At 37.8% G+C, this 16,682-nt stretch overlaps 5 protein-coding genes across 7 annotated transcripts in view; 3 read left to right on the top strand and 2 right to left on the bottom strand.

The window, feature by feature from the left end:
* Btk29A (tyrosine-protein kinase Btk) overlaps window positions 1–2,064 on the bottom strand; it is a 151,250-nt gene extending 149,186 nt beyond the window's left edge. The window contains exons 1-2 of one of the 2 annotated variants that reach the window (XM_046633082.2): window positions 1,862–2,064; window positions 759–945 (exon numbers count right to left, since the gene is read on the bottom strand). In XM_046633082.2, coding sequence (XP_046489038.1) covers window positions 759–929 — 171 coding nt within the window. In that variant the 5' untranslated portion in view covers window positions 930–945; window positions 1,862–2,064. Of the gene's footprint in view, window positions 1–758; window positions 946–1,754; window positions 1,832–1,861 lie in introns of those variants that run through there. The other variant, XM_046633083.2, reaches the window with a different exon arrangement.
* Window positions 2,065–2,138: 74 nt separating this feature from the next.
* Window positions 2,139–4,131, top strand: MED7 (mediator complex subunit 7). Of its 2 annotated transcripts, none has more exons than XM_069136878.1 (4): window positions 2,139–2,281; window positions 2,660–3,034; window positions 3,130–3,282; window positions 3,374–4,131. In XM_069136878.1, the coding sequence occupies exons 2-4, from the start codon at window positions 2,705–2,707 to the stop codon at window positions 3,572–3,574; spliced, it is 684 nt and encodes a 227-aa protein (XP_068992979.1). In that variant the 5' UTR covers window positions 2,139–2,281; window positions 2,660–2,704; the 3' UTR covers window positions 3,575–4,131. The 2 variants fall into 2 exon arrangements, with proteins under 2 accessions (XP_068992979.1, XP_046489046.1); XM_046633090.2 differs by having other exon boundaries at window positions 2,144–2,501.
* Window positions 4,132–4,623: 492 nt separating this feature from the next.
* LOC124222275 (leucine-rich repeat-containing protein 15-like) lies at window positions 4,624–6,373 on the top strand. Its single transcript, XM_046633089.2, has one exon. The coding sequence runs from the start codon at window positions 4,775–4,777 to the stop codon at window positions 5,795–5,797; it is 1,023 nt and encodes a 340-aa protein (XP_046489045.1). The 5' UTR covers window positions 4,624–4,774; the 3' UTR covers window positions 5,798–6,373.
* cass (apoptosis inhibitor cassowary) lies at window positions 5,657–12,939 on the bottom strand. The gene is made up of 9 exons (XM_046633088.2): window positions 12,532–12,939; window positions 12,152–12,313; window positions 10,169–10,334; window positions 9,907–10,067; window positions 9,615–9,812; window positions 9,343–9,534; window positions 8,871–9,254; window positions 8,583–8,742; window positions 5,657–8,331 (listed from the first exon to the last, which is right to left on the bottom strand). The coding sequence occupies exons 1-9, from the start codon at window positions 12,604–12,606 to the stop codon at window positions 8,240–8,242; spliced, it is 1,590 nt and encodes a 529-aa protein (XP_046489044.1). The 5' UTR covers window positions 12,607–12,939; the 3' UTR covers window positions 5,657–8,239.
* A 1,905-nt stretch (window positions 12,940–14,844) lies between these two features.
* Window positions 14,845–16,036, top strand: LOC124221733 (insulin-like growth factor-binding protein complex acid labile subunit). Its single transcript, XM_046631985.2, has one exon. The coding sequence runs from the start codon at window positions 14,867–14,869 to the stop codon at window positions 15,899–15,901; it is 1,035 nt and encodes a 344-aa protein (XP_046487941.1). The 5' UTR covers window positions 14,845–14,866; the 3' UTR covers window positions 15,902–16,036.
* Window positions 16,037–16,682: the final 646 nt, after the last annotated feature.

Raw genomic sequence — 16,682 nt, 5'->3', positions numbered from 1 at the left:
TGACATTTTCTCTCTTTTTCCGTTCGTAATCTTCGCTAATGAACCGCACATTTCCTGTTTGCATAAAGATTACAGTAGCAAGCTGTTATACTCATCGTTGCCTGCGTAAGAATATGCTTTTATCGCTTATGCGTGTAATTTCAAAATTTCTATACCATGGAATTTGACGGTAATTTTACTTCAAAATGTTCGATCAACTTCAAATTATTATTTATCGATTTTTCTCGTTACTGTACACCGTTATTATTGTTATTGTCTTTGTTAATTCCTTGCGAATAATTTACACGATTTACACTTTTTTTTACAAGGTCCTATGTATGTACGAATAAGATTCGTCTCTACCATTAGTAAACTTGTTATGAAAAAAAAGAGTGGTTTGTAATAACCAAAAAAAAAAATAACAACAGCAACAAAGTTGGATATGAATAATCTGACGCTTATATGTCGGCGAATTTTCATTTTTGATCCGGGTCGCAGATTACTTTTGCAATCTCTGGATATCCGCAATTCCAGAATACGTTTATACTCATTTGAAAAGTTTCCAAAAAAAAAACAATCATTTCTTAGATATAACAAGCACCTGCGAATGGAAACCTGGTCAAATTCGATCACAGAATGAAGATCAGAAATAATAATATTTTGTTCAACAGCTGAGCAATTGCCATGTAAATACGCGTCGTGTAATGAAATTTCAGGCGTGACCTGTCGACTCGAAATCTATCAAAGAAATGTGTCAACAAGTGATTCGTCTCGCTTACCTCGCTGTCGCTGTCATAGTATATAAGGTATTGCCTGGTGAGGACGAACCATCGCTGCTTGTAGTTGATCGGCGTAAATCGTTTCTTGTTTTGAGAGCGCTTTGTCATAAATCCTGTCTTAACAACACCATCCACGCCTTTAGCCTCCGCCTTCCCATCCTTCCCCGTCATCCCTGAAAAGAAAACCCTGTAAAATGCAAAACATCAAATTAATGAAATGTATTTTTGAGAAAGTGGACGATATTTTGTAATCGTTATATTACTTCTTTTTCGTTCAAGCTTATTCTGGGCGTTATAAAGAAAATTTAAATAGTATTGCAACATTTATCACAGTCCAGCGATAGCTACAGTGTGTTTCAAATATTACTAGACACATCTGTTGATCTGAAAGTAAGAAAAGTTGGAGCTTCTTGTCGAGAAAGGGAGAAACAAAGAGAAAATCCGATTCGCAGAGTACAAGTTTCGGTAGTTCGGTTCACAGCGTAAGAAAGAAGAAGAGAAAATATGAAGACAAAGAAGATAGCGAGAAGTTGAATAGAAGAGAATAGAATGGCGGATGAGAGCTGATTGAAAGAAGAATGTGTGTTTGACGGATGGTGGATTCAACAAATTTGAACAGCTGATGACAGGGAAGTAGGGAAAAGATGAACAGAGACCAACTGTTGGCACGCCATCAGATAAAAGAGAGGAGTAAAACTGATATCGAATATGTGTGTAAATTGTGAACAGGAAACCGTTTCGAGATGGTCGATGCATGGCTCATTTTTCGTTGTTTACAAACACTGCATTCCATCAATCGCTCAGGTACAACAATCGAGGCGATTATTTTACAATGCAGTCGGTTTACGAACGATAATAGGAATAGAGTAAAAGTATAAAAGCGTGGAGAACATCGCGTAGCTAAACCGGGTACGGTACTGATAACGAAACCGAAGCTCAGTTCGAAAATAAGCGATAGGGAAAGGCGCACGGAATTTGCGGTTATAAAATACTGACGTTTTGGGTGCCGCGTTCCTCGGAATCGCCTCGGCCGACGTCGAAATAGCCGGGAAAGCGTGTAACAATAAAATAAAGACTATCGGTAGTCAACACAGTACTCTTACCATTCACAGCACCGGTTTGTCACACAGCCAGACGATGCATCGGTCTCGAGAACGTGGCTGCCCGCCGGATTCGGTTAGGGGTATAATGCGAAAAAAAAAATTCACGTGGATGCAAAGGAACACAGAGAGAGGCTTAGCGGCGGGCGGTACGGAGAGGGGGGAGGTAACCTGTCAAACGGTCGCGGGCGAAGCGACGGCTAGACAAGACGGTCGGAAATTCACGAGATAACAGGAAATGCGCTACGGCGTTAGTCATGAGACACATCGATGTTCAACTGTTTTGTATTAGTCACTTATCCACTTGTCTGAATATTTTCCACTTCGACATTCGGGCAGCGCGATTTAATCCCGAGTTGTTTCAACCGCGACACCGAGAGGCAAGCGACGCTTTTCCGACGGTCGAATAACGTCGCTGTGTAGGTAACTGGATGAACTTTGAAAAAGCGTAAACATTTAACATTCCCAGGCATCTTCCATGTTCGGCGCTACGCAGGCATGTAAACAAAACAAAATGGCGAACACTAACCGCCGCGCTGCTTTTGTTTTTTCCTCTGCTGTGACGACTCGCGTTGTTAGACGCTGAAAACACAGTGACTGCCTCGTCGACGAGCCTTCCACTGCTTTACTCGTATTTCATGGCGTGAGTAGATCCACCTCGCCTATCTTCACCCTCCGATTGATGGTGTTAAACCGAGGCTGATATCGTGGTTATAACCTAGCCTAACATGACCCATCTTTTTTTCATCTGACGTTTAAATTCCTCTGACTCGTTTCAGTTCCTTCTCTTTTCTTTTACAGGAATAAAATCTTACGACTACGCCGTTGATATTATTTTATTAAACCATGGCGACTCCGGAAGCGACGCAGGTCAGCTCGCTGCCCATGCCGCCTACTCAGTACATCAACTTGTACACCGATGAGAACGTGCGTAGAGGAAGAGCTCCCCGTCCTCCCCCGGCTAATCATGAGAACTATTCCATGTTCGGGAACATGTTCAACGCCGACGACACCATCATAAGGCCGCTGGAAGCGCAGGGGATCAAGAGGCTTTATCCCCAGCATTTTGACCGGCGTCGTGAGCTCAAGAAACTCAATCACTCTCTTCTGGTCAATTTTTTAGACCTTATAGATCTGCTGGTACAGTGTCCCGACAGTCCGAGGAGAGCGGAGAAGGTGTGTCCTTGATTTTCTTCATACGTGAGACATTTAACACCAAGAGTTATTGACGGTAATAAAGAATCTCATGGTTTTTCCTGACGTATTTTCAGGTCGAGGACTTGAGCCTGTTGTTCATCCATATTCACCACTTGCTTAATGAGTTTAGGCCGCATCAGGCTAGAGAAACTCTTCGTGTTATGATGGAGCTCCAGCGTAGACAGCGGACAGAAACCACTCTGCGATTTCAAAAACATTTAGACAAAGTATGCTATACGTGTCATTGGTTTATCTTTCATCACATTTGGTTTCTTCTAATATCACTGACTAAAATTTCTTTCAATTCTTTCTCTCTAGGTGCAGGAAATATTGCAGCATGCATTGCAGATGCTGCCTGACACCTCGGAGCTAGATTCAAGCCTTGCTGTCAGTACAGATACGATGGAAGTTATGGATACTTTGGGACTAGAGCAACAAGCTACAGATCCGTGTTGTCCAAGCGACCGAGTAATGTGCAATATTATCGACGAAATGACCACATCGAATAATCTTTACTGATTCTGGATCAGCAAAAATTCATCCCAACAATAAAATAACAACTGTTTTATTTATTGAAAACAGCGTCAGAAACACTGTTTAACAGCAATTAAAAAGTTTTCAGTACCTCTAATTCTTGAATTTTTAGTTTTCGTCACGTAAAATTACGAAAGTAAAAATAAACATGCTGGCTTGAATTGCATCTTGCTACCTCGGTTGAATGAAATAATTTTTATACTTCAACGCTGTTGAAAAACTGGTTTATAGTGAGCTTAGATATAAGGAACAATTATTAGTGAATTTGTCTAGACGCGTGTGAGTTTCTACAATGATTATTACTGCATATCGTTTTATACATAATATAATTAATATTTTAAATATTATTTATTACTGTGCTGGACAGCGATTAAAATTAAAATACTCTGAATACGGGCGCATGGCTCTGCGATTTACTGTACTTATCATTTGTATATTTGACTGACTTGGAAATAGTCCAGTAATCATTATTAAGAAATGAAGGATTAAAATGGAACTACGTATTCTCCAAAGAAGTGAATAAAAATGAATTTCAGTACGAAGTTGTGAAAAAATATCTCCTAGAAATACTATTATTAGGGATGTCATAACAATAAGATGAATTATTGATCATTAATCAAGGTAGATTTCATCTGAATGATGACATAGATTCACAGCGCTAAACGTAACATGGAAACCTGTAGCTGAGTGTAGAAAAACGGGACAGTTCAAAACAATTTTGAGCCGAACAGCCTTACGTTCTTGAACGGTTTCATAATGCTATGTAATGAATCAGTTGATATAAATTAGTAGATAACGATACTCAAAGAAATACTTGATCGAGACATGGGGAGAAAGTATTTCGAAACATTTATTATGTAACGATCTGTAAAAAAAAAGTGTTAAAAACCTTTCTGCATCTCATAAATACCTGGAACTGTTTTTTAAAAGTAAGGAACATTCATGTATAATCATTTCTCGAAATTCCTAACGCGTCACAATTCTTTGAAATATATCTATTGCATGTTTGATTTATCTTATATTTCCAGTACATTTTACGTTAAAAATACACTTCTCCTGGTAATAAACTCCACAACAACTGAGTTCACACTGTCTGATAACAGTAGCAAAGTTCAAACGATAACTTAAAGATGAGCCAATATAAATTGTCTGCTGTTATGCAAATGAACAGTACAGAGTTTAGTCATGTTACGTTACGCGTTGCTGGTCCACGTTCTTGTGGCTCTTGTAACAGCTGAAACAGAGCAGACATGCACGAGTCACGATGGCTTTACTGTGTGTCATTTTCGAGGTGTTTTAAGTAGTGTTACACAGCAGAGGAACGAAGACAGATTGGAAATCAGTGATTTAAATTTGCTGTCAATCAAGCCCGGCGCCTTCAAAGACCTGACGATAACAAATTTATATTTGTATCAAGGAAACCACATCTCAATTCTACAGTCCGGAGCATTTACCGGCCTACCAAAATTGACCCGCCTCCATTTGGATAACAATGTTGTCACCCTGATTCCTAATCTATTTCAAGAACTATCTCAGCTAGAGTCATTGTCCTTGATTTATAACAAGATCAACAATATACCGGCAGGGACGTTTACCGGACTATCGAAAGTAATGTGGCTCTATCTCAACCAAAACGATATTCCGGAGATAAAGCCAAACATGTTTACTGGACTCCCACAGCTGTTATATTTGTGGCTAGATAATAACAAAATAGCTACCGTTGCTTCAGGGTCTTTTGCAAATCTCAAGGAATTAAACCGTCTTCATTTGGACTACAACAAAATAACAGAAATAAAACCAAACACTTTCACCGGTTTAACGAAGCTTGAAACTTTATATGTTAACGATAACAGCCTAACGTCACTTCCGCAAGAGACATTTGGAAGATTGCCCGAGTTGAAGAGATTGTATGCAAATCACAACAAAATTGCAACCATCCATTCCCGTGCTTTTAAAGGCCTGAGTGATTTGAAGATCTTACATCTTGAGCACAACGAAATTTCTGAGATTCAGCCCGCTGCATTTGAGGGCCTCGTCTTGGTTGAAGAAATATTTTTGTCCAATAACAGAATTCACACTCTCCCAAATAATGTATTCGCTGGACTAACTCAGATCAATTTAATTTACATGGCAAATAACACTTTGACTCAAATTGATAGAACTAGTGTTCAGCTGCCAAGTTCCAGTACAGTTTATTACACTGAATAAGATACTAGCGGATACCTTGAAGATAAATTGCAAACTTGCTACAAATACGGACATGACAGAAGTTAACTTAAGACTCGAGCAGCAGCAGCGACAAATTTGTATTTCCAGAGCAACTACATTACTTCTGATATCAACTACAAGATAGAATAGACAAGATTTCAGTGATTATTTAATAGAGAAGATTCGTCAATGTTACGATAACAAAAATTTCTACCAATAGTAGCTGTCCAGGTGGTCTATTTAGTAGCAAAATATTGCACGCTTCGCCACGTGTCGTAGCTCAAAGAAACTACTTTTTTAAGAACGTAATACACACCCTACTAAATAATCTGCCTGCAAGATTGATACCTAGCTGATAAAAGTTTAACTAAAATTAATAGAAACTGCACTTGATTGTCTAGATTTTAGTTTTGTTATAAGTGGTGATGCTGACAATTAGCCCTTGAAGATTGTTTGCTATACGGTTTTGTAGCTTAATTTATTGCCTTAGTTAAATGAAATAATTATTGTTTCTCCACGATGTAGTGATGGTCTATTAATGTATCATTAATCAAAATAAAGGTCAATAATAAAATATGAATATAGTATGTTCTTCACCTTATTCCGTAATACTATCGTCTATCACTTATTTTCAACTCAATTTTTCTTGTAAGTGGAAAAAGTAAAAAAGTGAAATAACAGTTATTGATGAATAATAAAAATCGTTTTTATTAGGATAATAATAAAGATATATTCACAAAACTACAGATAACATGAAACTTTTCATTTGATAATGGGATAGGGAAGCAGGGCGATGAAGAATTGCAATTATTGACTCACCTTATTCAACAGCTACCATCATATACAACACATATCAAACTACCTAAACATTATATTCCTGGGACTCGTTTACCTGAAAGAATGAATTTCATTAGTTTATAGCTTCTGATACCACTGAAAGGAACCCGGGCTGCAGGCACCTGAAACAGATAAATTTAGCAATTTCTCTTTCTTCTCTCGCAGCGCAGCTTACCCTCGTTTGCAGTTTCCTTTTGGTACCTGAAACCTCAATGAAAATAAATCATGAGATGACAGCAGCCAAAGAAATACTTGGTTACATATAACCAAAACTGAATCATCCAGACATTCAATCAGCAAGTCGTGAAAAAATTGAATCAGCGGTCGTTAAAGATCAGTACAATAAAAGGTAATGTGATAGAAAATTGAACATGAAGAGAAAATATTTTATACCGTTTATTAAAAAAAAAAAATAATAAAAATAAATATTCAAACGTAATATGGTATAACAATTTCGTCGAAAAAATTCAAAACACGAATACGAGTATATGTAATGAGCAGAAGTGTAATTTATAGGAAAGCAGAGAGTATTTATCGTTTCAAGTATGTCTTTGGCTATAAAAAATCCTCCAACTTGTGGCTGCAGCTTTCTTGACTTTCCGCAACTGTAAAAACCCAACTACTAATGAAGGGAGAAAAGGATAGGGATCAAAATTCTACAAAGGGAAAGGCAGGGTGGAAATCATTGTAAGTTGCAGAACATAAGTTTGACATAGATTGCTGATTGATGAGCGAATTAAAATCCTCCAGCAGACCAGTGGCGGTTTTGCATTTGACGAGAATCGGCAGGTAGCTTATTTATGACCTCGGGAGCACGAAATTTTCAATCTGCATATCGTTACCAACAAAGGTACTAGGAGTAGAATTCTTCTTTCTTGACCTGCTGATGCCCATATGTAATCTCTCGATTCATATATTTTCTCAGCTTCTAAAAGCTTCTTGTTGCGTTCTTCATTCACCTTTGTACATAGAGTACAAAGTTGACCTCATTGTTGGTCAAATTAACTGGATATTGGCTGCTTCAATTTTGAATGTTTAACCATCGTTTAAAATTACGGTCATAAAAATTAGACATCAAAATTAGAACTTTGAGCACCACGAGTACCAAATATAACGAATGGGCACAAATCACGTCACTTTGATCCTTTTTTCCATCAGTATCTTTGTTTTTCCCTGATCCGAGGCATATTAATTAAGATGAATCAATACCTGACTGGACATGGATTTGCAAACAAAATTAACCACTTTGAGTGCAAAACACAACAGATCGACACAAACTGTTTCGGTTTTTATGTCTCGATCAACTTCTTGAGTCTTTCCTTCATTTGTAGTATGTCAATTCAGATAAGATTGACACTTGAAAACACTCCAACACATTAATACGTTAAAGCTGCCACATCGTACACCAACTCGTGGTAGTAATGGTACAGCTTCTTTTTTACAAATAATCTTCATTCGCATATGCTTCTCACATCGCATTTTTGACTCCTCAAAATCCTTTAGGCGAATTTTATAGCTCGTAATTTGTTTTAGTCTTTGCATGAATATTTTCCACACCTCGTACGGACTCATTGCTTATTTTACGTCATTTGCATAGGATCAAATTTAGTAAGCACTCCTTCGCCATCCGCGACCACGTGCTCTGTATCCTCCACCACGTCCGCCAGATCGATTTCCCCTGAATCTTCCGCGATTTCCTGATAAGCAGACCGTATAAAATTAGGTAACAAGTTTACAACACGTTATTCTAGGTAAAATAATTAGAATTTATGATAATACTTTTCCAGTAACTCCAAAGTTTCCTGACCTCTTAAGGCATTCACGATTTTGAGTTTTTTCACACTTTTCAACACAATTGGTGAACAACATTTCCAACCACTGTCACGTTTGGCTACATTTTTCAATCAAACGACATCAGAAAGTACATCAATTCTTTGAACATACTCACCATAATTCGAAGAAATGTTAGAGCTGTATTTGCCACTGGGAGGTGTGTAAATTTCTCGTTTGTTTCCTTTATTGTCGTCTTTGCTCCGTTTGTTCGGTGCATTATCGTTACCAAATGTAATCGGTGTGTGTCTCTTTTGTCCTGGTGATGCTTTATCAGTCTGAAATGAGATCAAAAATTAAATTAACGATTTTGCGGTTTGTTTTAATTTTGGATTTGTAATTATGTCATCATACAGAAGTAGTAACTAATTTGTTAGATCACAGATTACAGGTTTATGTTTCTTACCTTTTTGTCAGTTGTAGAGGGTTTCCATGAAAGATGTATAATGCTTTTGTAGCTCGGTGGTGAATGAAATAGGTCTTTGATTAGAGTGTTGATATTGTTGGTTGTTTTAAGTGCAACAACTTTCATTTGATTTTCGTCAGATTTCAACTGTTCTTCACTTTTTCCACTTATAGCTTCTCTGAGCTTCTTTATGTAACCCTGTATCCCCCTTGCAAAATATTGTAACCTCAGTCTGAACTCTTTCAGTTGATCCGCATCACGGGTCAAAAATTCTGGGACTTGCTTGCCAAGTTTGTGAAAAGTATACATCAGACACTCAACGTGGCTAAATTGGAGCTTTGGTAGCTCCGGCAAATCGGTTTCTGGAGGTAGAGGCATGTACGTCTGTTGGTAACATACATAAGTCATAAATAAGAAGCACCCAATATTTTCAGAGTATTCACATCATCATATTTGTTAGTAAAATACTTACAACAAGGGCATTGTATATCTGCTGTACTTTCTCTTCAGGTTTCTCGATCGTTCCACAGTAAGTAGTTAGTTCAGCAAGAAGTTTTAAAAGTTCCAATTGTGGATCTCTGCCTTCAGGTCCCGTGATTAAAGACAAATGGGGTAAGACTTGAACGCATATGTAACAAACAAATCTGGACGAGTCAACTTGCGACTGAAAACAGATAACAGTATAGTTATAGCTAGCAATTGAAATGACATTGATGTCTGATAAACAACAAGAGCTTCACACACATTGAAAAATGGTAGGGCATGTTTAATGCATTGCACAAGTCGACTCCACTGTTCTTCGTTGGTGTGCTTAAAGGGAATTGAAAGCTCAGCTTGTTCAACAATAATATCAATCAACTCCTGTTGTCCAGTAACTGTAGATCCCAGTCTGGTCCATGCGAGTACTTCCATAATGGAGTGAAATTCATCAGCTGTGACATCCTGCGGAAAATTGATATTCAATTGCAATAAAATTTACTGGAAAACCCCAAAGAAAAAAAGAGATATTGTAAAAGGAAAGAACTGAATTTTTCACCTGTAATACTTTCTTGCACTCAACAATCAGCAAATCTTCTGGTTCTTTAGTTATGATATCATGACCAACAGCCTTTAGTTTGGTAGCTAAAAATTTGATGCAACGTTCTCGAGCTCCATCATCGCCGTTCAGAATCTGACTGAAAAATCCACTGATAGCACCTGTAGATGTGAACAATGCCTTAGTTAAAAATCGAAACTTAGCATGTCGAATGTATTTCTCTCTTTGCCTATGAACTTGAAGTATTTGGTGGTACACTTACCTTTAGGATCATTTTTTATTAGCGACATAATACTGTTTTGAACCACAGCCAATTCTGATGGATCTTGCGCTAATAACAATTGCGCCAATATATCAGCAATCCGCGCTGTATGTTCTTTGTTCTCTTTGCACAATGACGGCAGGTCTTTAATCGCTTGCTTCCTAATCTGTAAAGTCGACACGATTGTGATGGATCTTTACGCGAAGGTAAACTTGAAAATTGTAGAGAAATATTGAAAGATCTATATTCAATCTTACTGACAATGTTTTAATTACAAAATCCATCGGTACGAAGTGATAAAGGAGAGATGGTAAAACAGTAATGTTGGGAAAACTGAATCGTTATTAAACATAAACAGAATCGATTTGTCATTGATTACAACTAATTTTTATAAGTCATCTTTTGGGAGCTTTTGGACTAACTCTGATGCTGCCACCAAAAATATCGGTATGTATGATCAATAATTATTGATCGTCAATGGCAACGTCATTGTACCTGTACAATTGCTATAGCCAATTTCAATTGAGCCTGATGCTATTTTGGCATCTTCAAAAGCTTTAATAAATGGATAAGCCTGTAGATTTCACTAACTGCTGAAATTCCTTACACATCATAATACCTTGAAATATTGTTATTGTTTATGCAGTGTATTTTGATTTTCTAGAATGAGACATGTTTCACGTAAGCCATGTTGGCCTCATTATGTTTTGGTTGCTTTTGTCATAAAAGTGACAAAGTTCAGGATCAGTGCAGATATACCATCAGATTATTAAGAAAAGTGATTGTGCCAGAGCCAATTTCATGATGGTTCACTGCAGCAATCAGTAGTAAACAACATCTAAGAGATGAAAAGACTTTCATGAATTTGACTTTCACAGTCCAAATCAACGTAATATAACAATGAAACACAAAATAGCGAAACAGCTACGAATTTCGTAAATAAATTTTCTGGTAACAGACTTGTATCAGTTTTAAGTCTGTTGTAAGATATATGGTTACCACATCTTTCTTCAAAATTATATCCATGCCCAACTGCGATGCAGATGGGATTACTTTTGGGTTCAAACTCGTTGATTACATGTATTTACATATCACTACTTTCAATATCAAAAACAGGGAATGGTGAGAGGAATTTATTTTAAAGAGGATAAATGGTTTAATATATAATATACAATGAAACGAGTTTATTGTTCATGATCAAGTTGAAGAATATGAATTCAATTTGGGCAAAAGAGATTTAAGGACTTTAACGATAATTATTGGAAGGCAGATTTGGACGGAGGAACTTAACTTGACTTGTTGAATGTAGCAGCAGAAGTGTTTGCTTGATAAAAAATTGAATGGAAATGCACTTCATGAAAGATGAAATAAAAATCATTCAGACAATAGGTGTGAATCAATAGGGATAGATGCAGAAATTCACAATAATTGGAGAACATGTGCATCTGAATAAGTGCAATCCCGACTGGTTACAGCAATTAGAGTCTAAATGAATATGGAGAAATATAGACAGGAAGGAGGCTGTAAGGATTACTATAAGGAATGGAAAATATTATTAATAAGCGATAGGCGATAGTTAATCAGAACAAGACTGGGGGAACATCTGGCTGACAAACAAAAACCAACACATACACTGTTTAAGTTAAATAAATTCCATAGCTGTATATGCATATGTTTTTTTGATTGTTTAATCAATACGTGTAACTTTCGCTTCAGGTGCAACAGTTGAATTACCAACGGAAATACAAATAGTCAGGGTGAGGCGCGATACTAAAAAAATATTTGCGCACATTGTTTGTTCTCCATAAATGTACAAAACAAAGTTACACATAACAACTGTACAACTACGCTGACTAAATAAAATGAATAGTTGATCGAGGTTTACATAATTATCATATGTGGTTTCGTTAGTGATGGGAAATGAAATGTATATTTTACAGAATGGGTAACATGGTAATTGTTTACTGCTAACTAGGTACTTACAGCAATGTCTTCATCTTCGCAGAGATCAAGATGAGCATCGATTGCCTGGTCTGCGAGTTTAGGGAAGTGTTTGAAAAATCTGGCGATGAATTGCGAAGCAAGGCGCTTTTCTTTCGTCGTTCCCTTCACCGCGGTGAGAATTTCCATGTACTCTTTTTCATGCTAGAAATTTATTAAAATAACGTAAATTAATTTTACACAGACGGAGCATGAGAAAGGTTTTGCAAGTCACCAATAATCTGTATAATTTCAATTTTGCGAGCTAATTGGATCTTCAACATTTCGTATCCAGATAGCAAGAATAATTCAGCAAAAATAATGTGAATCAAGACGTGAAATTCGAGGGAAGTATAACCAAGCCAACGGTAGAAATTACGAACCTCGGCTAATTTATCCTTGGCGTCAGCTAGTATGCCAAAATTTTTATACAACTTCTCAATGCTGTCGGTACTCATCGTAACGGGTGAGTAAAATCCTTTCAATCTGATGAAATAAAACTTGACCAGATTCGTGGGACTATAAATTACACCGTAAATTCGTCCACGTCCAACCGGTTTAACGCCACGCCAAGAATGAACTCAACTCACACCAATGGCCGCCAGGCGACAACAACTGGGTGAAAATTGAGAAGGTAAACTCAACATACGTGACGACCCGAAACAATTTCCGGCGGAAATGCGTACGCTTGACGTTAAGAGGAGGCTACCGGGGTTGACCGAAGATATACGAAGACTGCTAGCCTTATGAGAATTTTCGTAATCGAAAGTGGAGTAGATAAATTTCACCGTCAAGCTGAGTCCTCCCCTCCACGCGCAACTCAATCCGGCAATCGGTCGGTAAGTAGAGGCGACAAGAACCGGTATTACCATCGCTCACCGCGTGTACCCAGATAATGCAGAGTCGAATATTATTATGGAAACGGAACGACGAACGGGCACAGACTGAAATCTTCATACAACCTCGTAAGGACGCCGTATACTTTCCAACTATGCACATTCATTTCAACCAAATTCATCAGTCAACGATGGGAGTAGCCTCGCGTGTGCAGAAAGTGTGGCAGAAAAGTGAGGTGGAGCACTTATGCCATGTACTTATGCTCGTACTCGTACTCCCTCTGCTCTACAACTTAATTGGCTGGTCGATACGTTTCCTCTCAGCCAATCAAGGGCAGGGTGACAGAGACGGAGTATCCTGGCTGACCGGAGGATATATATCTCGCTCTCTCGTCACTACGGTCACAGATTTCGCGAGGTTGAAGGTACGGGTAGCTGCTAACTCCAGTAGTACATTCTGGAAGGCTTAATTGGCAAAGTGCTAGTCGGTAATCGTGTCAATTTGACAGTGTTTGTCGGCTAGGGAAAACGTTGGTAAGCGCTTTGTCGGTAACTCTAGATATTCTACATCTTTGTTTAGAATTGGAAATGTAAACGAACAAGGAACTGATATCGGTATATCAGTTGACTATGCCAAAATCGCGGGATGCATCTTGTCGGTTACTTGCTGCTCTATTTTTTAAATTTTTATCCGTAGAATGGTTCTGAACGATCCTGTAAACTTAGATTTAATTTCGTGCGATTCACGTGATTGGGTCTTCAGTAATTTTAAAACGTCTAATGAAATTTCAAATTCTTTCAGCTCGTTTTCAGCCATTCCAAATGATTTCAAGTATTATTGCCTTAACAAGGAGTACAGGCTTAAATCAATGGCAATATCCAGTGTATCAAAAATTTTAGATTTGAATAGTCCCTGGGTTACGACTCGATGAAGGAAAATTAAAATACGTTATCAATCAAGTTCTAGAAATTAAAATTATCTAAAATAGTAAAAAAGTTTTTTGGCTTCTCATCACAAAGCTGAAACGTACCATTTCAAATGACAGATGAAATTCAAATTGTAATATTATGATACTGATCGCAACTGAATCTTGATTACATTCCGGTGATTACTGTGAAAGTAAATCATGCTGCCAAACAAATATATCGAGGATAAATAGTGAATCCTCCCAAAATTTTAATCAGTGAAAATAAACTTTAACAATCTATTTTTTGTAATTACTGCAAAGATTGTTGCAACGTATATATTTCATGAAGTATACGATACGATTTAATCAGTCAAGCCAATTTTGTTTACGCATTAAGCAAATGATTAATTAATATTCATTGATCACGTGTTTAACTTCGACCGTAATTTCGAAAGTAGATGTTATAGGTGAAGGGTCAGAGATCTATGAGTATCGCATAAAGTGATTATACTTAACCGTATGACATGAAATGGAGTAATAACAGAATCCCAACAAATGGAGTAAGAAGTACATCCTCGATTAAAACTGTACATCAATCATCATAGTATCAAAAAAGTGGTGTTAGAATTGACCAAAAGAGTCTATAAAACTCGGCAGCAAGATTTTTTAGAGTAGTTTTGGGTTTTCGGGATTTGTTGATTGGAATATCTACTACGGTTGTTACAGGCCAGTCCGATTACTTGCCAATCAAAAAGATTCGTCTTCTGTAAAAGAGTCGAGTAGATACACCTTGTATGTTTCGCAAGAATTTAACTATATTTTACGTATTTAGCGGTCATCGGAATCATTATCCTCAGCGTGATCACTCGCGCGACTCTGCGCAATGTCGGTGGTAAAGTTCAAAGATATCCTTCAGATATGGTTCGACTTAAATAGTCGGAGCAGCAAGGCGAGACGTTAGAAGGAATCGCATCATGATTCGTCGTGCAGTGCTAGTGAACTTTCTTTTGGCAGTTGTGCTTGCTCAGACGCAGCCGACGTGCAAAAATGTGTTCGACTATACCGTGTGCAGTTCCGTCGAAGGTGTTTTAACCGAGGTAACGCAACGAACGCACCATAATCGTTTGGAAATATTGGATTTCAATTTGATATCGATTGAACCTGGAGCGTTTAAAAATCTCTCGCTAGTAACTCTACACCTGTTTGCCGGAAATCGAATTTCGAATTTGCAACCAGGCGCGTTCTCGGGCCTGCCGATGCTGAAAGACCTGCGCCTTGGAAACAACGCCGTTACGCTGATTCCCAACTTGTTTCAAGAATTGCCTCACTTGGAAAGGTTGTCCTTGGCCAATAACAACATTACATACATACCGGAGGGGACTTTTAACGGATTATCAGAATTGGTACAGTTGCAACTACATCAGAATCTGATTGCGACGATTAATCGAACAACATTTTCTGGTCTTTCGAAGATAACTTCTCTGGAGCTAGAGAGCAACAGAATAAGTACCATTGCCCCCAAATCGTTTGTAAGTCTCAAGAAATTGAAAAATCTTTACTTAGATAGAAACAATATAGGAGAACTAAAAGCCGATACTCTCAAAGGTTTAACGAAACTTCGTTCTCTGCACATCAATGACAACGACATAGTAACTATTGATCAAAGGGCATTCAGAGGATTGTCTAAACTGACCTTCTTACATCTCCAACACAACAAAATATCTACAATTCGATCAGGCACTTTCATTGGTCTCAGCAGTTTGGAATCTCTGGATCTTTATAATAACGAGATTTCAGTGATAGAAGCTGGTGCGTTCGAAGGCCTCACGTCGGAGTTAAGTATCGATTTGAGTAACAATAAAATCAAAACCCTACCGAATGGCTTATTCGCTGGACTCACAGACCTGGAGTCAGTTGACCTGTCCAATAACACCATAACTGCAGTTGACCCAAATGTAATTCAGTTGCCAAGTACTGCGACAATTCAGTTTTCGGTACCCACCGAATAATTGTGTGCTACTTTCCACATGAAGATTTCGTCTACTGGAATGATGAATATGAGTGAATAAAAAATTCCGCTCAATTAACAACAATGTAATATACTTTCGCACAATCTTTGAATAAATAATATTCCGTAGAATGTCTCTACTGCGTTCCAAGAATGTATAGTACTTTCCCGTTTAGATTCATGTAGTCAGCTTGCAACAGGCACACTCACGATTAGTATAAATAGTTAAGGTACGAGAATCGATTCACCAGAATTGTGTGGCCATGATTCGGTGTGCGATACTCCAGTACTTCCTATTGGCCACTGTGTTGGCTCAAACCCGACTGGGAAATGAAGGTAGGTAAGTCTACTTGGTAATATTTAAATCACTGCGTGACTGAAACGGTTCAAATGACAATATTCTATTCATTCCGATATTGTTACGAATCAAGCATCACATAGATTACATTTTTCGCCTAATCGATCAATTCCAATCGTGAATTATATCCCCGCTCTCGAACACATCGCCCAATTCTCAACACACCCCTCTCCGTACAGGAAAAGCTGCCAAGTGAATTCAGCGAAAGAGACGAGTCTGAAGTACTGTTACACAGAGAGAAGTTCGAATGAGTTCGTTACTAACAAGAAAACCGAAAATGATTACGGTAACAAAATTCCACAAGATTTATTTTACAATTGTCAAATACACTGTCAGAAAATTCACGGCGTCTATAAAAGTTAAAATCAACACCAAAATGGTGTGGATTTTTATAGCATATATTATACACGTGCGAACGATACTG

The sequence above is a fragment of the Neodiprion pinetum genome, chromosome 6, assembly GCF_021155775.2.
Source record: "Neodiprion pinetum isolate iyNeoPine1 chromosome 6, iyNeoPine1.2, whole genome shotgun sequence".
Lineage (NCBI taxonomy): Eukaryota > Metazoa > Arthropoda > Insecta > Hymenoptera > Diprionidae > Neodiprion > Neodiprion pinetum.
This window is presented reverse-complemented; position numbering and strand designations above follow the sequence as displayed.

Excerpts from the sequence above, each read along its gene's own strand:
- MED7 (XM_069136878.1), top strand. The coding sequence starts at position 2,705 with ATGGCGACTCCGGAAGCGACGCAGGTCAGCTCGCTGCCCATGCCGCCT. Across the intron at positions 3,035-3,129 it reads GTCCGAGGAGAGCGGAGAAG|GTCGAGGACTTGAGCCTGTT; the intron begins GTGTGTCCTTGA and ends ACGTATTTTCAG. Across the intron at positions 3,283-3,373 it reads TTCAAAAACATTTAGACAAA|GTGCAGGAAATATTGCAGCA; the intron begins GTATGCTATACG and ends CTTTCTCTCTAG.
- LOC124222275 (XM_046633089.2), top strand. The coding sequence starts at position 4,775 with ATGTTACGTTACGCGTTGCTGGTCCACGTTCTTGTGGCTCTTGTAACA.
- cass (XM_046633088.2), bottom strand. The coding sequence starts at position 12,606 with ATGAGTACCGACAGCATTGAGAAGTTGTATAAAAATTTTGGCATACTA. Across the intron at positions 10,068-10,168 it reads AATAAAAAATGATCCTAAAG|GTGCTATCAGTGGATTTTTC; the intron begins GTAAGTGTACCA and ends TCACATCTACAG. Across the intron at positions 9,813-9,906 it reads AGTGCAAGAAAGTATTACAG|GATGTCACAGCTGATGAATT; the intron begins GTGAAAAATTCA and ends AATTTTCCGCAG.
- LOC124221733 (XM_046631985.2), top strand. The coding sequence starts at position 14,867 with ATGATTCGTCGTGCAGTGCTAGTGAACTTTCTTTTGGCAGTTGTGCTT.